Here is a 21,867-nt window from a genome sequence, read left to right as displayed (position 1 = left end):
AATATGTGCAAGCCTTATCTCCCAATCAAGAAAACCGCTGTCATTTTTAATTAATTACGTTTTTTTATGTTTATATGTTCGTTTTTTAGTACAAATTTTTAAGCTTTTCTTTTGACCAGTCTGTTTTTTGGTTGGCTGGAAGATATTCTTCTTGAAGTTTTAAAATAAATAGTACTGAAATAAAATTTTAATGAAAATATTTGTTTATTTGTGTTAATAATTGTTTTTTTTTTGTAGAACTCCATATTTAAACTTATAATAAAAGAAATCAATCACTGATTTGAGTCTACTGAACACTTTATTTTATTTTTTAAAATATAAAAACAAAAATTTCGTGACAATTGTTTCGCCTTATTAGGGCATTTTCAAACGAATGTGAAGATTAAATGGATTGAATGTCCGTATATAGTTATATAATTCAAGAAAATAATAATCTTACAAACTATAGCATGTACATTTATCATAATTGTGGGAAAACGCAAGGCCAAGTGTTTAATAATGGGGAATTTAGGTATTTATATATTTGAATTTCGGAAAAAATTATAACAAAGTAAGTATTTATTGACATACATGTATGTATTGTGAGATAATTAATGAAGTTTTATAGTTTTATGCCTTCGTTTGAAAATGTCCCAACAAGGCGAAAGAATTGTCACGAAATTAATTTTTTTTATTTGTAAAAATAAAATCAAGTGTTCAGTAGACTCAAACCAGTGTTTGATTTCTTATATTATAAGTGAAAATATTTGTTATTTTTTTACTGCATTTTACCTTAGACAAGCATTCTAGGCACACCGAACCGGCACGCCTTCATTTCGAAATGAAAACTTTATGTGTGACCCACCGAAAACATGAATTATTTTATTTCGCTCTCGAGTGGTTTCAGTTGGGCATCCCTGTTCTAAATGAATGCTTGATACGAGTGGTATTGAATTTTTGGCATTCGTTCTAGTAACACTTGTCCCGGCAAATGAAGTTCAGTGGTACACTGTTGCTTTGCGGTCTATAATTATAATTAAAGCCAGTATCTATTGAATCAAGGTTTTTATCATACATTCAACCATTTTAAATAATGCCACCTTGATGTTGATTGGATTTACGTGTCAATATATATATATATATATTTAGCTACTCTTTGACACTCGTTTTTATCAGTAACTGTTTCATGATAATTTCGTAACTGTTTGTATCCAAAAATTGCGTTTTAAGGTTCAAATTAGTGAAATTTCTTGGTGAATGAAACTTCGTTGCAATTTTTATAATAAATGCTTTAGTTTTGTTGTTTGTTGACCGGTTTCATCGCTCTTGCGACGCGTGGCTGAAGGTTCGTATTATTTTAGAAAGGTAAAAGTAATACATTCAGTTGGGGTAATGGAATTATATATATTTTATATGATAATGTAAGACTGGTCATCTTCCCTTCATGTAACAAAAATGATCAAGATACACTCAGATTTGTGTACCAACGCAGTGCCCTATGCACCATCAGGTGCGGAAAGGGAATGATGATGATGAACGAAATTAATTTTAAGTGGAAAGGCGTATTCAACAATTTTCGAATGTATTTTTTTTCGTGTTTCCAAAGGATATATTAGTATATCATTGATATACTATTATACGAGTATATATCACGACATATATCGTGATATTTCTAATACTTTTAATTTACTAGATGTCTTTGTTTTTACGAGGCATTCTCGCATTTCTCCGTGTTTAGCTTTATTGAGATTCCACGGGCACCATAAAGTCGCGTTTGCATAGGAACGGGGATTTACCCGGAGCAAGGAAAATAATATGCAGTTTAGTTCAATTTCAGTTCAGTTCAGTGCGAAAAAACCGGCGTTCTTTATAGTAAATAATACAATGTGTTCTGTTTGCCAAACAGTAAAAAGGACTACAATGAGGAACTTCAGCCCTACGGGAAATTGGATACAAAAAATGTTTTCTTACGCGGGGTAAAAATTAGTGCATTAAATTGTACTGCAAAGTTTCTTGAAAATGTACAGAAAAAATAATAAAAAATATTTTGATAAAAACGCACTACTTTAAATGACGTCACTGGTTCATGTGAATCAACCTATGATCTGAGAGCTATGGAAGATTTCCGGTCTGCTTGTCGCTTCTGGACCAATAGGAAGAACTGAATGAGAATAAGCGGAAATGAACCTCTGACGTCACACGCGGAGTTATTTCAGAAATACAAAACTTTAAAAAATCGTAGCGCCGATAATACGATATGTAAAAATTTAAAAAACCACTGAACTTCCTCATTAAGAAAAATTAGGTGTAATACAGTACATTAAATTATAAGCAAACATATTAGATAATGTCTATCCTCACTGGGTATAGTTAATACCTGTTTTGAGGTAGGCAACATTTATTTATTTTTATAAAATACAGTGTTTTAGTCTTAGTAATGTTTAGAGATGATTTAAATATTTACGACAGAGAGATTTTCATCCTTTGATTTCGTACAGTCCAAACTTAGAGATAGGCTGGGCAATGAACATGTCGCGAAACTGGTATTCCTCTTTAATTTTTTTAACCAGCACCCTAAAGCCAGACATACTAATTTGAATTGAGTTTAGGAAGTATTAGTCATAAATACTTATGAAAAATCCTCGACGTATGATGATATTCCAATAGTTTAGAGATTGATTTTGGTTTTATCCTTTGTTATTTTCATTTTACGTGTTGTATATTAACTACCTACCTAATAAAGCTGTATTTTTAACGTTTATTTCCCTTGAGTAATATAAATGCAAAATAAATAGTCACCGACCGATGTTTCGGTTTCGGCTAGTTTCAACCAATGAAACTTGTTTCGGCCAAAAATTGGCCGAACCTTTTGTCGGGATGAGTCGGATTACGTTCGGCTGTAGTCGGGTGCATCTTATGGCTCGTTGCGCGTGAACGGTGGGTGTTGTCGGTTGTCACTTTAAATGTATGCCTTTTCTTTCGTTGTTTATTAAAATAAATAAAATACACATTTTATAAAAAATAAAACTCTTCGTTCTAGTGACGAAAGAACCCTTTCAATACCTATTATCCGCTCGATTTTTTTTCTCCTCTTTCACAGTAGTAGCTGCTCGATTATGGAATAATCAAACCACTAATGTCACAGACCTTCTTTATTTACATTCAAATCACGTATGAAATGTCACTTCCTGAATATTTTAATTTTTCCTTTCTCCTCTCTCTTTCCTACCCTTTTTACTTTCATATTTCTTTCATAGCATAGTGTAGATATTTAGTAAATTTTTATTTCTTAAAAATATACATCTGTTTATCAATATTTTGTTCCATAATGAAATTAATATACCAACAATATGTTTATATACCACTGATTTTCTCAAATTGAACGGTTTAGGTATGTAGGAAGAAATTGCCTTAAGGCAATATGCCCGCCGATGTAAACTGTATATGCATAATATAAACTGTTTAAATACATAAATAAATTTAACTCTTATTTAAATGAACTCGTAAAGTTTAACCATAAAAGCGCCTAATTTTTGGCGTTTCAAAGTGACTTAACTCATTTAAGTAACAAATTACAACAGGGATGGACAATACCTTAAAGAAGGGAATATGAAAGTCTAGGCATTTACAGGGCTTGTGATCTGTCAATGGCTGATTTAAGCGGCCACTTTACATACTGTGTAGCATTTACCATTTTGCTTATGTTTGAGTATCCATATTTCTTCCATTCTTGATAATTTTAGTGAAGTTAAAGAGCTGACTCCCGAGGAGGTGAAATCCAGTCTTTTGTCTGCAAACATTTGAACAAACTCAAATATTGTTATTTCGCTCCTACTGATGTAACCAAACATACTGCATTTGACCACAGTCGATTTTTATTTATTATAACGTAAATATCCAAGTTATTTACAAACAAAGCCAAGCACAGCTACAAAAGCATCCGATCGAACCGTTATGTTTATGTTGTCAAATAAAACAAAATGGCCACCAATTGGGTGCTAACCTAAAAACCAACATCGCTTGCGTTCTATGAAACATAGTAATACGGCTTCTCTATAGGTTCACGCATTATTACTCTGAAGTTATTTCATTAATATTGTTTTTAGTTAATTCAATTACTATTATTGAATTTCGAAGTACAGCAAAGTCAGTGGGGAAGTACATAGTTTTATTCAAACGCATTATCAGTTTTGTTTTATATTTCAAGAATGGCAAGACAGTATCTTATCTTATATTACATGTTCTTTGGTGATTAATATTACCAATTAATTGGTAATTTCATTTGATTGCAGGGGAAATATCGTCTGTATTTTACTCGTAATAACAACCATGTGTCATTTGTCCTTTCTGTGGAAAACTTATCTTATCTTTGACACAGTATTCTAGAAATTTGAGTTTTAATTCAAATTAGTCAAGTCTCGATAACGTTGAGGAACGGAGGTTTAGTTTTATTTTTAGGATCATTAAATTCTAATAATTTATTCCTTGTGAATCCAGTATAACTTTAATTAACCGTAATTTAACTAAAATTTGTGTTTCATTCAGTGTTTATCGCTGTATTCAATAGAAAATATCGCTAAATAAAAGCTGGCGGATAACAAAGTGTCTCCGTAGATATCAGGTATGTAGGCCATTTTAAAGGTGTTACAAACTGAATATCATTTATTTTTCAATATTAGAATCCGTACTTCGTATTACAATGAGAGGGTAATTAAAGGTTATTGAATTACAACCAGGATGGAGAATACCTTAAAGAAGGGAATATGAAAGTCTAGGCATTTGCAGGGCTCATGACCTGTCATTGGCTGTTTTACTCGGCCACTTTACAGACTGTGTAACATTCACTATTTTGCCTTTGTTTGAACATCCGTATTTCGTGAATTCTTCCATTTGATGATTTTAGTGAAGTAAAAGAGCTGAAACAATTATTGTTGTGAAGAGATTCATCTGACTGAATTATTCCACATACGAAAACAATTTTCCAATTTTTAAACTTCTTCTTGGACCAGTTGGTTTTATTAAAATATTTGAGTTTGTCCAAATGTTTGGAGACAACAGTCTACATTTTACCCCCTCGGAAGTCATTAAGATTAACAAATTACCACAGGGATGGAGAATACCTTAAAGAAAGGAATGTGGAAGTATTATATTATATTCTCCATCCCTGTTGTATTTGTTAATCTTAATGACTCCCGAGCGGGTGAAATCTAGTATTTTGTATACAAAAATTTCAGACAGACAAACTCAAATTTTGTAATTAAAGATTATTGACTGATGTTTGATAATATTTTGTTACTTCTTTATTTAGTTACCCGTAATGTTGGAACAGTGCTTTATTTATTTATTTCTGTATTGTTTACTTCTTAGCACGAACACTTGACAAATTATGTACTCTGCTCAATATTTATTTTTAAAATAATTTTAAATTGTTTGAATTTCACTCGCCCATGCGCTTTGTAGCTGCAAGACGATTGGTAACCTTACTTTAAAGATATATTTTTTTTAATTTTATTTATCTGTTGTGTTATGGTTATCTTTATATATATATATAATTCTTATGTACGTGTGATGTCACTGAACTTCTCCTACACGGCTTTGCCGATTTACGTCCAGTTTTTAGCGAAATGTAGATTTTTGTGCTGTGCGTGCTCGTGGATATTAAAATTTTCAATTAAATCTGTAAAAAAAAAGTTAGAAGCATAAATCTTCTTTCATCGGCCTACCAGGGTTGCATTCAACGACAATACAAATACAAAAAAATGGAAGGATGCTGTTTTATGTGTTCAAAAAAGTTTGTTTTTGAATGTTTACAAACAAAATTCGCTTTTAATGGATCCCAATCAGATTCTTTCCTTACATTTCTTATAATTTCTTCCCATTCATTTATTTTTACTGGATTTTTGATAATACTAAAATATTACTAAGTGACATCCAATACATTTTTGAAAGTCGCATTCATGAATAAAGTGCACCCCTGTTGGTGAGAAGAGCTGAGTTTGACTTTTGCAAAAAGACTTCTATATTTGAAAATGAATTATTTTATGTTTTGGAATTCAATCATTAACAAGTACCTAGGCACATACATATCAATGAAAAGTCTAATTCCAAGATAATAGCAGGCAAACCAACATTTGGGCAGGACATCGTTTGTCGGGTCCGCTAGTAAGAAATATAATCCTTCAATAAATGTTAGTAAATATTTGTATATGATCACTTACCGACTTTTCTATGTCGTATATGTATATTTTCGTGACAAATCCGTCTCTTCGCCAGGACACTAATTACACTAACGCGCAAATCCTAATCCCAAAAAGTCGGTAACTGGATATATATCGTATGAAGACTCTTCTTCTTTTCATAATTTAACTTCCCTTACTAACCGTAGAAACATTTCTGATCTGTCTTTCCTCTTTAAAATTTTAAACAATTTTATCGAAAGTCCATATGTCTTGGAGCGTATTTTAATCAATTGTCCCGTAAAGTCAACACAAGTTCATTCTTTTTATAATTCATTGCCCAAAAAATATCATGTTCAAAACTCGTTTATTTATCGTAGTTGCTCCAAATTTAATTTACTTTGTCCCCATTTAGATATTTTTAATACAAAATTTTGTGACTTCAAAAACTTTTTGAAACACAGTAAATTGAAACATTTTTCAGTGTGTAATAAGTTTATGCTCATTTAAATATGTTTATTTTATTATGATATCAAAATTTTGAATTGGTCAACTATATTATGAATTTCCTCTCCTGCACTCCTCCACTCTATTTCCTCATCCCTTAACCTTCTTACGAGCTCTTTTTTTTTCTCATGTCTTATATAATATATATTCATTTTCTCTTTCTCTGTAACATGTTCTCTCATTATATTTGTGAAAAACTTTAACTGGATGGATGTATGTACTATTTTTTATATTTTGTATTCTTTTATAACACCTGTTGTTTTTCCTTAATAAATCAAAATAAAGTTAAAATAAATAAAATTGCTAATTTTTAATGAAATCTGTGACCACAAAGTTAATGCTTTAAATTCTAAAAATATAATTATAATTATTGTTTTAAATACTGTGATTTGGAGGAAAATCTTTTGTGAATGAGGGAAGTTGACTCATGGTTTTAGTCAATATGTATTTTTACTTGTGTTGTACGATTAGGTATGCGAGAAAGTCTTATCACTCCACGGTTTGAGCTCTTAGTAAAAAAGTAATACAATATAATGTGTGTGTCTTCTTGTCTACATTTTTTTTTTGTTAGTCATGATTTTCATAGCATATTTACCCATACTAAAATGTTTTTACTAACACATGTTCTTCTGAATTTAGAAATGCTTATTTTACTATAAATAATGGTATAAAGCAATACATTTAAGAACACGATCAACACACAAGACTTCGAGCTAAGCTATGCTAATTTTTTCTCATTCCATACTCGCCCGTCTGATGGCAAGACGATGTACTTGTATCAAAAAGCTCGAACTGAGATAATCGTCTTTGAAATGTTTAATGGAACTTAAATCAGAACATTTCTGTAGTGACACCAAGTTGCCAATGAGGAACTACAGCCCTACGGTAAATTGAATACAAGAAATATTTTCTTACGCGTGGTAAAAATTAGAGCATTGAATTATACGGCAAAGTTTCTTGAAAGGGTACGAAAACTATATTTAAAAATATTTTCATGAAAACGAACGAACTACTTTGAACGACGTCTCTCGTTTATATGAATCAACCAATTATAGTTGCAGAAGATTTCCGGTTTACTTACCGTCAACGGACCAATCGGCAGAACTGACCGAGAAAAAGCGGAAGAGAACTTGAGAAGTCACACGCGGAGTAATTTCAAAAAAGGAAAATTTAAGAAAATCGTGGCCCTGATAATACGATACATAAAATTTTTAATAAATAAACCACTTAATTTCCTCATTGGCTAGGAAGCCTAATAAAACATAACCTTAAATACCATGTGACAGATCTCAGAGAGGAGAATATTTTGAGCCATATTCCATCTATAGATGCCAGGGGCGAATCGTCAGTGTATGCGATTACGCGCAGCCTCCCATTATATTTACACATCGATAATAATATTTTATAGTGGTTATATTTTTATTTTATTTTATTTTATTATCATAAACGGCAAATCTGCCTTTTACAAACATTTATAATATTAACATATATGGCTTAATATTTTTTTCCTTTTTTTAAAAACATGAATTTTAAAAACAAGATTTAAAAAAAAAAAAATCAAACCAAAAATTATACAAGATTTATATTTAAAAAAATAACCTAAAAATTATACAGCATATTCAGTAGAAAGTTTAAATAATAAAACATTCTACAGTAAAACAACAAGAAAATCATAAGTACTGTTTCACACAGCTAGGCAAAGTGAACAAAAAACTGTATATGAAATGCATGAATAAATAAATATAATTACCATTCACCATCTTTGAAAAAATTCAAAAGGTTTGTTCTATAGGAACAATACCCTACACTAAATATATCAGATATGTGGGAATAACTATTGCCGAGTTCATGAAGTCTATTTAATACTGCATTACAAGTATACACTGTCCGTGAATTGTTGCTAAAAAACGGTGGCACCTGTCTAGTCATTCTTCCAGGCACCCTGAAGTTGATGAGAGATAACAGTTCAGGGCAATCCCATATTGAATTTACAGTTTTAAATAAATTTAAAAGGTCTATAATTTTCCTTCTATCGTTAAGTTTCAATAAATTCAATGTTTTTAGTAAAAAATCGTAATTGAAAAATTCATGACTGATTCTAAGTTTAAAATTTAAATACCATAAGAATTTTATTTGGACTCTTTCAAGAGAATTTTGGTGACAGTTGTAGTAAGGAGACCATATTGTAGAGTTATACTCTAACTGGCTTCTCACTAATGAAGTATACATCAACTTCAAAGTGCCTATGTTTTTGAATGGAAAAATAAATCAAATAAGTCATTCATTTAAAATTACCGCTACCGTTTATAAAGTCGGCCTCGTGGTGTAGTGGTCAGCGCATTTGCTTACCATGCAAGTTGTCTCGGGTTCGATTCCCGACATGGTTGACATGAAATATTTGTTTAGAAAGGCGTTTTTACGCTAGAATATTTCATAGTCCCTGGACTGGCACCTGAAGCGTAAGACTAATCATCTTACCTGCGTGTAAAAAAAAAGATCAAGATACGCTGCGATTCGTTTACCAATGCAGTGCCCTATGCACCATCAGGTGCGGAAAGGGAATGATAAATGATGATGTTTATAAATTTCACATAGTTAGTGTTTTTCCTTCTTGAGTAAACTTGCAGATTGCGGATATTATTTGAATATTGTGTATTTGAAAAATAGTATTTCGGACATGATTTCCTAAGGCCTATTTTTCTTTAATATAATACAATTCACACATGACAGAGCATGTGGCGCTTGACTCGGTCCTTTTTGGCACTATTTATGAGTAGAATAAGTAGAAGGAATCGGTGCGGTGCTTCGTGTTGACATTTCAATCATAAAGAAAATAATACCTACTGGATGCCATTGTGGTATTTTAATGAACTTTTGTACATATGTTACAATAAAGTAGTGTAGAATGTAGCTACATATATATATCGCGAAGTTACTAATAATGCTGTTTGAGTTGATTTGATAGATTATTGGTTATAATCTCCTGTTGTCTGCAGCTTAAGCAGAGAGATGATGTTCACAGAACCACAGAAAAATAACCATTTACGTATTATTTATATGTACCTATATGTAGGTACAAATTAATAAAAAAAAAATGCAGATTACCCATCTAAAAAAAAACACTGCTCGCCACTGATATAAAAATGGTTTTGCCATCACAGACGGGCGTACGATGCTAACGATGCTAAGAGATCTACGAAAAGCGTGAAGATCCAACCCAAAGAATTTCAATTTGTGCGATGAATCGACTAATCTACACATTCTGGACATTGGAGAAATTTATTATCAGTGAAATTCTTTCTATTGTCTAAAAATACCTTCAGGGGGTTGAATAAAGATGCCCCTAGTTTCATTTTCATTATTGCTATTATCTTTAATCTGGTTTAGTCCAGCGCCTCAGCAAGACTCAAAGATCTAAGAGTTAAATAGTTCGGTACCGAAAATAAATAACATTAACTTTCTGAACACAATTATTGTGCCATAAAAATACTTTTTATTAAAATTAATACGAGTACAATTATGTATTTTTACATAACTTTGTATTCGGCGATATAATTATTTTTTTTAGTTTTCACAAATATTGGTATATTAAAATAATCACACGTATCTAGCCACTACGATTTGATGCGATTCAATTAAAATAAACTTATTTTAGGAATCTAACTTACGCAGACATCATTGTTCTTTTTAAGGATTGAGTATAAGTAATATCACGACGCTGCAATTATATGGGTTAACTCTTTGATACCTGAACATAAACTTAGGATTTTTTTCATTTTGAATTATGGTATTTATAGCCTGAAAACAAATACGTATTATCTTTTTTTTAAAACTCCATATATTAAAAAAATCATCGTCATTCCCCTTACCGCACCTAATGGTGCATAGGGTACTGAATTAGTACATCAACCGTAGCGTATATTGATCATTTTTGTTACATGAAGGTAGGTGATCATTATTACGCTTCAGGTGCCAGTCCAGTCAATAAATAAAATTCGTGGTACAAATTTATACCATCAGGGAATTCCAATATAAAAATTAGTTTTTTTTTCAATACGATATATTCTCATAAATTAATGAAAAACCAACAAAGCAAACAAAAGTATTGCAAAAAAAAAAACAACTTACCTGCAATCACAATTATAATATTAAAGCTTGTAAACGAGTTATAATTTTACACAACCAAATATGTGACAGCTATACGCAAAACCGATCCCCACCATTCCCATTCTGCACCTAATGGTGCATATAGCACTGAGTTGGTACATCAATCGCAGTGTAACGTAATCATTTTGTAACATGAATGTAAGATGATCAGTCTTACGCTTCAGGTTCCAATTCCAGGGACTATGAAATAGGGGAGACCGGGGAAGTTTGAAACAGTTTTTTCATTACCTAGTATATCTCGGCCAAAAATAGCCGTACCTTTATGAACTTGACACGTTGACGTAGACAATTTTATACACTATGTAATATTAATAAAAAATAGGTAGCAATTATCAGGGTCAATGAAAAAATCGTCTAAAACTGAAACAACTCCCTGCGTTACATCTCTCCTAGCACCTAGGTAAGTTGAAACAGAGGTCAAGATAAGTTGTAACAGTCTGGTGTTTGAGGATTATATTTTTTTAAAAATAAAAACTATATTATTGTTGAATAAAACAAAGTTTATTTAGAATAATTCACCTAACATAAATTTAACTGCTGTAATCAACCGTTGATATATTATGTTTATCATTAAAAATATAAATATGTTATAGCAATAATACTTTCGTATTGTTATTATTTTCTCTTTTTTAAAAGAAGAGAAGGCCGATCTTGGGTTACTCCGTATGGATCCGCTGGCGAAAAGATTTTTAAGATCGAGTAAACAAAAAACTTTTTGAAATCATCTCTTCATAGGCTAGTTTATCGATTTCTATGCTAGCTATGCCTCTATCTGTCTTTTTTACATATTGACTGGGCATTCTGGAACAAGAACAATAAACAATTTAGTGTTCAAATTCACACCACAAAACATTATAGTTGAGAAAATAGATTAAAGAGGTGAGTTGAAACAAACTGTTTCAACTCTCCTAGGCCCAAAAAATCACGCCAGGCTTAGCATAATGACTATTAACATCAAAACTAGAGGCGAGCTATAAAAAAAAAATATCTCGCTTTGAAACTTGAATAGTGAGTGCATATTGGAAATAATATCACTTCAGCGTTTACGTAACACATAAAGAATAACAGGCCTTCAAAGTACTAGCCAAAAGGTTATTTTTGTTTTTTTTTCGTCCAGATGTCGTATACACCCAACCACTCCCTGTAGACTGCTATTGCCAGCTCCATCATGTGGCGCATCAAAAAAGCAATAAGTGCGCGATGTTGCCAATTCTCTATCGATCATAGATTTCTTGAAATCGCCATTGTTACAACTCTCCTCTGTTACAACCCTCTTCGATCTCCCCTACTCGAGTGTGAAAACACCTATTTCATGTAAACCATGTTGGAAATCAAACACAAGACCTCTTGCATGGTAGGCAAACGCGCTGACCAGTACGCCACGAGGGCGATAATTTCCAGTATTGTAACCTATATCAATTTAATAAATTACTTTGACGCCCTTGATACAAGAAACAAACATTCTTTATCATGCAATTAAGGAAGTTCTGGAGTTTTTATTTGTTAATAGACTATTAAACTGGCCCAAAAGCATTATTTTTTATTTTTATATACCGTATTATCATCGCTACGATTTTTTGAAAGTTTTGTAATTGTTTAATTACCTCCGCGCGTAACGTCACCGGTTCTCTTCGTTAAATTGTCCTGAATGGTGAATTGGCTTCCCGGAAACCGAAAATCTATCACAAAACTCTATCGTTGGTTGATGAAGAACTTCTGACGTCATTTAAAGTAGTTCATTTTTTTTTCATTAGTTTTATAGAAACTTTGCCGCACACCTAAATGCTCCAATTCTTACCGCGTGTAAGAAAACAGTTTTTATGTCCAATTTCCCATAGCACTGAACTTTCTCGTTAATTATTATACTTCTTTGTTCTAGCCGCAAGTGGCTGCCCCCACCCCTAAGGAAGCTGTCTCAGGGGAAGGTGGATAAGGTGACTCCGCCGCCGCTGAAGAAGACCGCGTCTGATAAGCGATTCAAGGTATGTCCAAGTCATATTTTATTTATTTGTTTATTTTATTTTGTCTGTCTGAGCAGATGAAAAATACGGTTATGTCTGTGAAATGGAACCGGAATCTTAGACGAGTGCTTTCGACCCGATGCGATGGCTGCTCTCAGGTAAAACTGCCGATAAAATAGAGCGAGTGGATAAATCCGCTACGTTGTGTAGTGCTTGGCGCACTCGCCTACCACGCTTGAAGTCCTGAATTCGATTCCGGGTCAATGAAACATTTATTTATAAGGTGGTTTTACACTGCAGTATGTCACTGTCCCCGGACTGCTACCTGAAGCGTAAGACTGATCACCTTATCTTCATGTATTAATCAAGATACGCTGCGATCGGTGTACAAATGCAGCACCCTTTGCACGATTATGTGATTATATTTATAGTATAAAAGTTCTTAACACATACGAGTAAAAACACTTTGAAACTTCTGATTATGCAGTGCTTATGGAAAGGATTGTCTTTTGTAAATGATTTATGTTGTCATGGCAAATGATGATGGACGCAGAAATCGCAAAAAGGTAGACCGAGAATGACGTGGCATGACCAAATCCAACAAACACTTCAAGATGGACATGTCAAAAGTCGGATAATCGCCGCGCGTACATGAAATCATAGGCTTCATTTTTCTTTAGAGGCAGATAATCACTTGCACTTCCTAATGATGAATACACTTCCTAGTTGCCGCTTACTGAAGCTGGACGCTCTAGTGTGACCGAAGCCGAGGAGCACGTTTCCGACCTGGAGGAGATCCTGGCCGCAGGGTCTGCACGACGTGGCCTTGCCACTCCCGGAGCCGGTCCTGAGGAGCAGGAAGACGAGGCTCCAGTAGAAATCCCACCACCGATGAAGCCCATCCAGGTAAAACAGAATTCTTTACTTCAGAGTGAAGTGTATGAAAAGTCGCTCTCATATTGAAATCAAAAATTATTTTACAATGTCTATATTTGATATTTAATCCAAATTCAAAGCTTCCAATATTTATTCTAATGAAACTGGTTTAATTTTTTCAAGAGCAGTTTTGATCTAGTTGGATCTTGTTAGCCACAAAATAACCTCTGATTGTATTAACTAATTCATTTATATTTCAACTAAACAGTGTGGTCAGATAACTAAAAAAAAAACTTGTCTTTGACCATCTAACGGAAAAACTAAAGGTTTGACAGGATTACAGCCCCGGCAAACAACACCCAGGCTTCATAACAATAATCCATGTTTTTAAAAATAAAAAAAACTGCAAATCAAACCTGAAACCCCCCATGCGAGAAACCAATGTCTAAGTCATTGCTTCACTTGGCCAAAATTTGATGCACACAAGATGATGTATTTATGTCTTAATTTTGACCTGTTTACAAATTTGCTTTGTTTTCAAATGTATTTTTAATGTCAAATTCATTTATAAACCATGAGTAAGAACTCATTATCGCACAGCTCAGCTGTTTAAATATATGTTTCATTGAAAACCAGTTTAACAATGCATTGTATTGAATAAAATACACATCTTTTGTGTATTGTAAAATATTTTTTGTAGAGGAGCGACTTATTAAACACAGTTTATTAATGACATGTTAATAATATATTGTAGTTATTATTATTATTATCATAAAAACATCCTTCATGTCTCACTATAAAGAAATTTATGTTTCATTTAATATGAATGTTCATGTATTTGATATTTGTCATCAGAATTTTCATGGTAATTTATGTTTGGATTGAGAGAGAAAATGGCTACTGAAATTTATGAAAGTACGCTGTGGCAGTCTGATGATGTCGGTTAGGATTAAATGAAACTCGGTCGCTTGTCAAAATAAAATTAAAATATCTAAACTGGATTGCGGTCCCGTGGCTAGTGTCGCGGACTCTCGGATCGGAGGTCCGAGGTTCACACCCCGCTCTACCACAACTTGGCTCGCTTTTTCTAATAGTGACTTATTTACAACTCGTTGAAAATGGCCCCCAAAATTGAAATATTTGGGTTAATCATAAGAAGGCAAATATTCCTTTTTTTTAAATTAATTCAAAAACTCAAAAGTTCAAAGTCATTTTAAAGCAATTCTAACAAAAAACAGTTGATAAATCTATCGAGGGATTATTACACCATCAATATTGATTGTGGTTCTAGTATGTCAACACAGATTCTGACTTCAATATGGCCAGGATAGTGGTGGATCATGAGATTATATTGGTAGTGTAATAGTTCCCGATACATAAAACCACTTTGGAAGTTCTGATTATGTAGTGTTTATGGAAAGGATTGTAATTTGTAAATGTTTTATGTTATCAATGATAACTTATCATCATTCGTCATCATCATCAATGTTGTGTTTACTTTGGATTCCAAGGACCCTCCACTACTCCAGCCTGTGCCGGTAACATCTACGTTGAACATGCCAGTCATGACTTCGCAAGCCAACAGGGTACACTATTTCCTTCAATATGTTTTTATAATTTTACATTTTTACTAAATTCCTGGTTTTCAAATCTCACTTAAACATTTAAATCTTTCCTTCATCTTTATCGAAAATTAAAATATGCATTATCTTGATTACATTTTCAATGGGGAACTTGTATATTCTGAAGCATTTTCTGTTATCTGTGACACTAGTTGATTCATTATAATGAGGAAGTTTTATTCTACCCATATACCATTTTAAACATGTTTTCTCGGACATGATAATACAAAAAACGTTCAAATGCACATTTCATATTGTCATAACTTTCCTCCTATTATTTGGCCAATCATAATGGACTGTAATAGCCACAGAATGCAATGTAATAGTATTCGACATTCTTAACTTCGTCAATCAAATTTTATTACCCAATGAAGTGATAGTTGAACGTATATGTATGTTGTGATCTGTTTTTGTCAGTTCCGTTTACTGATTCTCATTTAATTAGCAGCACATCCGTAGATTACATTAAATTTACCAGTATTCTGTATTGTATGACATCACCAACTTTCACCGGGGATTTTAAAAATAAAAATATTTGAAAAACCTGAAACTCTTTCAAATTATCACAACAAAAAGAAAACCATGTTTTGCTTGGTTAAATGGTACATATTTTTAAATATTAAAAAAAAACTAGACTTCCTCATTACAGCATCATGAGTTACAGAGAATGACTCAAAGTACAGTGGTCGTTAAGTTCTAATGGGTCGGATCGGTGATTAACATACTCACTAATCTTCATTTTTTTTTTTCAATATTAACATTTCTGACTTTGGTAACTATAGTAAACTAGTGTTTAAGGAATTCTTCTGATGTTGTTATACGCGGGCCTTTCAGACTTCAGCACTCTCCCTCAAATCTGTGGACAGCGGAAATTCTTCAGCTTACTTGGCTGAGATTGAACAATTTGTCAAAGAGAAAATGGTTCGACTCATAGTTTATAGCTTGCTTTGTGTACATTAGCCTAACTTACTAATCGACAAAACGTATGAAATATGTATTCCTTGTCATTCGGTAAGGCTTGAGATATCGATCCTCTAGTTAAGGTGTGTCAAATTCGAAGGCTGATATGGGCCAAATGTTGAAGGTTTTAGTTTATGCGAGCTGCAAAAATGATGAGCAAAACTTCTACAATTTTATAGATACATCGGTTTATTTTGAAAACTATAGATATGTAGGTAGTATAATAAACCAGAACATGAAAAGTATTATTATATTTTTACTTAAGCTAGGGTTTCCTAGGACAGCGGTGCCCGTATCTTAACAGCCGTAATGAACGGTGATGCGGTAGGCAGCCGTCGTAGTGGTGACTAGAGAGTGGTTTTATTTTTTAACGGTGTTATCAACACTATTTTTATAGGAAACCACTTTCTAGTCACCGTTACGACGGCTGTCAACCGCATCACTGTTCACTACGGCCGTTAAAATACGGGCACCGCTGTCCTAGGAAACCCTAGCTTTACACTTGATATCTTTTCTCTGCTTCTATCTTTCCTGCTTTGGAGAAATTTAGTTTGCAGTGATTACTTTTGAAATTGACCCAGCGGGAATGTCAGTAATTCTGGATCCGACGGGAGACTTATTTTCTTTCATGCCACGCGGCTTGAAAGGAAATAAGGCTCAGTTGTGATTTTTGACTGTATATTGGCTGGGTCCACCGTGGCGTCCCGTACAATTAATCGTCAAGGGCCGTGAGTTTGACACGCTTGCTCTAGTTAATTAGCCTGACAAGTCCGAAAATGCAGTTATATAAATTCTTAAATGCTACCAAAAAATTTGAATGCCAAAAAAAAATTATATTGAGTGGGTTATCTTGTCTAAATGTGGTACTACTAAAGCAGACACTTTAACCACTGGGCATCTAGGTGTTGATAAAATGGATCAATTTCAGTCACAACTCAACAATATTCGGTTTTTGGTGACATTTGAATACATCACTTTCTGTAAACTTGAAATTTGTAGATGAATAATGAACTAAACAATCAAGATGTTTATTACTTCATTTAATGGTGTAATATTTTTTTATAGTTGAAAAAAATATATTTCTTTTTTTTCTTAGAATTACAAGGTGTGCATATTTCACGTATATATACAAGGCTATGTAAGCTTCTACAGCTTCATAACACTGGTATTTTTTATGCATGATTACACTCAGGTGCTGGTGATAGATTTTGATAATCATTATAATATTTGACTTTTATTAACTGCTTAAATACGAGTATGTAAGTATCTTAATATTATTTATTATACTTTGACAAATGATTACTTACGGTAGAAGTAATATTTTGGTAATTACACAATAATTATCACCAATAGGCATAACTTACACAATATTTTTTAGGACCAAGTGGTGTACATTTGCAAAAATTTTACGAGTGAAATTTTCTCACTCATTATATTTTTCTATAAAACTGTTCATTTATTTACTTTCCTTACTAGTCTGTTTTTTCTTTTAATAAATTTATTGCATGTTTAACCCTTTTAGATTATTTTTGTTTTTGTAGCGTTGAATATTTATTTTTTTTAAAGCTAGTTATATATGTATATATTTTAATGATATTACATCGTAATTCAGTAATTAGTATTTTATATATACAAAATCTTGCATGGTTACAGGTTATAATTTTTAGAATGAAAAAAAATACTCCTAAATTTTGTAATAAAGGGGAACCTACCCACTGTTGCTATTGATTTACGTGATTCCAGTTAGTAATGATTTTTTTAATTTACAATTATTCTTCTATTTATCAGCTTTCTTTCTTTTCCATCCCCTTTTTTATTTATTATTGAGTTGTTTTGGGCTAACATAATAAATTATCAATCATTAAATTAACTTTTATTAAAATAAAAAGTATCATCATTATTACATCACTTTTTAACATTCAAATTGTATCAGAGATATTTTAATTTTATTTCCAGGTACATGTCATGTTTGATAAGCAACAATAAAGGATTTAATTAATAATTCATTTATGTAAATTGTTAAAAATGTGTTATTTATTGATTGCGCTGGTTTTTTTAATCTTAGGTCGCATTACGCATTACTGATTTCATGCTCGACTTACTGTTATACTTTTTTTTTTAAAGTTGCTGTTGATAATGTTACAGGAGCTTCACAATAACAACAGTGGCTCGGAGTCTGCCAGGATGGCCCTTGCTGAAGTCGGTTGCTCCTCTACTATGCCCGAAGAGGGAACTGTTTTAATGGACGATGGAGTGGACTCTGCCGAGAGCGCTCGTCGCAAGAGAGACTATGTGATGCGTGAGCTGGTGGATACAGAGGAAAAGTACGTGGCTGATCTGAGGCTGGTCTGCGAGGGATATCTTCGCTTGATGAGGGACCCGAATTGCCCCATTGCGATGCCCGAAGCGCTGCGTTCTGGAAAGGACAAGATGGTGTTCTCTAACATCGAGGCCATATACGAGTGGCATAAGAAGTTAGTATTCATTAAATAAATATTTATAATTACTTAACTTATATTTTGTATATCTCTGTGTCTATGAAATAGAACCAGAATCCTGGACGAGTATTTTCGACTCGGTGGCTGCTCTCAGGTAAGGTAGGTAGAGATAAGTCCGCCTCGTTGAATAGTAGTTGGCGCGTTCACCTACCATTTGTGAGGTCCTGGGTTCTATTCCTGGCAGGGGGAGGTGGAATAGTGATTTTAAAGGTAGTTTAAACTGCAATATTTCAATGTTTCTGGACTGACATGAAGTGTAAGACTGATTACTTTACCTTCATGTTACAGATTATCAAAATACCCTGCATTTGGTTTACTAACGCAGTGCCCTATGAATTTCTTAGATTTTTAAGGCCATTCATATGCACAATAAGTTTTTCAGGGTGCTGTGTTTCGTTTACACTCTTGTCTGTCATTTTAAATCACTTTTCAGCATCCGCCATCAGGGTTGAATCGGGGATTTCATCACTTTATTTAAATTATTAATTAGAATTTAAAAGATGAGCATTGAGGGTGATCAAAAGCCAACCATCTGCAAATGTTGTGTGAACATTATGTTTACAAGTCCTTGTGGATTCTCTGTCTGTTGCGCTAGAAATTTTAAAACTAAAATATTCCTTTGGAATACAAACTACCTACAGATCAATAAGGTGGTTTTGAGTCTTTAGTTCAATGTCCTTTACCAAATCCTGTAATTATGAACTCATTTCCTGGTATGGTCACTCTTTCACAAACATTCTTGTCTGACTATCTTATCAAAAAAAAATCATACTTGTATTTCAGAAAGCGTCTTATCTTTTTGTATTTATTAAGCACTACAGTGTCCCAAGTTAGTATTTTCGAATGAGAAACGTGTTTTTTTAGATATTTATAAATAATGTGAATATATAGGGTGTCTCATAAGAGGTGTACGATTTTAATTGTGCTCCATTTTTTGTCTGTCAAATTATGAAACATTGTGTTTGACAAATTATATCTAGATACATAAAAAAAATTAAAAAATGAGAGATAAACAGCACTGTGCACTCACCAATTGGTTGCTGGAGGATCTCAAAAGTTAATGCTGATTTTTCAAAGAAAATAATCTTCAGCGATGAGGCACATTTCCACCTCAATTGATTACTTAATAAGGAGAACTGTCGCACTTAAGCAGCTGAAAATCCAACAGAGATTATCGATTAACCTTTACATTCACAAATAGTCACGCATTCAACAGATCTTTTTTTAAAAATGGGGCTGGCTTAGCGATTAAGCGATTAATGCCTAAATTGCATTTAGATGCCAACCATTTGGTTTTAACAAGACAGTGCCTCCTGCCACATGGTGAATGAAACAACGGCGCTACTGCAATCTAAGTACGGAGGTCAGGTTATCTCTTGAAATGGAGACATCAATTGGCCGCCAAGATCTGCGATCTGACACCGCTGAACTTTTTTCTTTGAGCCTTTTTGGAATCAAATGTCTATACCAATAAGCCTGTAACAATTCCAGGTCAAAAAACGAGATAATCTGGCATATTGGTGAGAATGAACCTCAATTATGTCAAATTTTCTAAGAAAATTTGAAAAAAAGGATGGTGTCATGCCAGAGAAGCCGAGTAGAGCATTTGAGCGATATTGTGTTCCACACATTATTCCTATGTCTATACTTTATATTGATGCCTATAAACTTGGAAATATCCAAACTATTTGAGCTTTATTGAAAAATATCATGCGCCTCTTATTGTCTTACCCTTTATTTTACCAATGTTGCATTGATGTTTTACTTTGTGCGATACATTTCTTTCAGCCTTACTTTTATAACCCATAAGCATTATATAAACAGATATTTTATTCACTTCCTCCTTTTTATGAATGGCCAAATTGGCATATTTTGCTATCTATCTGCTTGAAATCAAATAAATACGAAATTTATGTAAAATGTTGACTGATTTCTGAAATTCATATTTGCGAATTATGTAATGCGATGTTTAATATGTAATTGTGATTCAATAACTTAATAAAATATGGTATTAAACAAAAAACTTAATTTTCAAGCAATGATTTGAGGTAATATATATTTTTTTCTATTTTTCAGCAAGTATTCCCTGAAATGATTTCAAATATGAGACTACACATATATTTTTTTTTTTTTTAAATTGTCACCAATGGAATAAGGTTTCAATATCTATGTGTATTTTATTTTTGAATTCTGTTTAGAACATGAAATTAAAAGCATTCCCGACAGTGATGGCAAATGAATATTTTCAGGATATAAATAATTTTGACATATATGAAGGAGTTCTTAAAATTACTATCTGGGTATTTAAAAAAATAAAACTACTAAGTAAATCTCTCCGGAATCTTTTCACTATTCATGTTTTATTAGGAGGCTTCTGTAATTCTAAGTACATTGAATCATAAAATTTTAGTAATCGACTGTGTTTTGTTGAAAGAATATTGCAAATTTGTTAACCTAATGTATTCTGCGTATTTAATGTGTGATATTTCCTTGATTTTTAGGTCTTAATTGGTTAACTTACCGCATATATGTTCTTCTAAAATATGTTGGGACGATCGATGATCCTCAACGCTTCCTTCCTTTTTCAAAACACAGTCGAGAAGTAGGTTGATTAACGTGATTTTATTTCCTTTATTCAAGTGTCCTGTTGGGAGAACTGCGTCACTGCCTGTCGCAGCCAGAAGCTCTGGGACCTCTGTTCCGTCGGAGCGAACGCAAGTTGCACATGTACATTGTGTACTGCCAAAACAAGCCCGTATCAGACTGCATTGTGTCTGAATACATCGGAGGTTACTTCGAATTTCTTCGTCAAGTGATTGATCACAAGCTTCTGGTAATTATTGAAAACTCATTTTTGACCAAGCATGCTTTAATGTCCCGAATGTCAACTCAATACCTTTCCAGCAGAGAGGAATCATTGGCCAAATTTACCTGTCAAATCCACTACGATCAGCCTCCAAACATCATATCCTATTTATAAAATATATTAAAATGAAAACGTATATATCAGTATTGTGATATTATTTATCTTTTTTTTTTATTTGAGAAATTAGTAGCATCTATTATTGTAGGATCTATGAATGCAACGAAATCTATTATATTTAGTAATTAAAATTTCAAT

At 32.8% G+C, this 21,867-nt stretch overlaps 1 protein-coding gene across 9 annotated transcripts in view; it reads left to right on the top strand.

The window, feature by feature from the left end:
* trio (trio Rho guanine nucleotide exchange factor) overlaps positions 1-21,867 on the top strand; it is a 492,673-nt gene that overhangs the window by 456,599 nt on the left and 14,207 nt on the right. For 6 of the 9 annotated variants that reach the window (XM_088224402.1, XM_088224398.1, XM_088224397.1 and 3 more), the window contains 6 exons: positions 12,709-12,811; positions 13,517-13,696; positions 15,178-15,252; positions 16,123-16,209; positions 18,394-18,722; positions 21,387-21,579. In XM_088224402.1, the coding sequence (XP_088080528.1) occupies positions 12,709-12,811; positions 13,517-13,696; positions 15,178-15,252; positions 16,123-16,209; positions 18,394-18,722; positions 21,387-21,579 (967 nt within the window). The remainder of the gene's footprint in view (positions 1-12,708; positions 12,812-13,516; positions 13,697-15,177; positions 15,253-16,122; positions 16,210-18,393; positions 18,723-21,386; positions 21,580-21,867) is intronic. The other 3 variants (XM_088224400.1, XM_088224399.1, XM_088224401.1) reach the window with 2 other exon arrangements.

The sequence above is a fragment of the Micrasema longulum genome, unplaced genomic scaffold (assembly GCF_059751315.1).
Source record: "Micrasema longulum isolate JH-2025_06_02 unplaced genomic scaffold, ASM5975131v1 h1tg000281l, whole genome shotgun sequence".
NCBI lineage: Eukaryota > Metazoa > Arthropoda > Insecta > Trichoptera > Brachycentridae > Micrasema > Micrasema longulum.
Note: the sequence above shows the minus strand (reverse complement) of the source record. Positions and strands in the feature narration are given on the sequence as shown.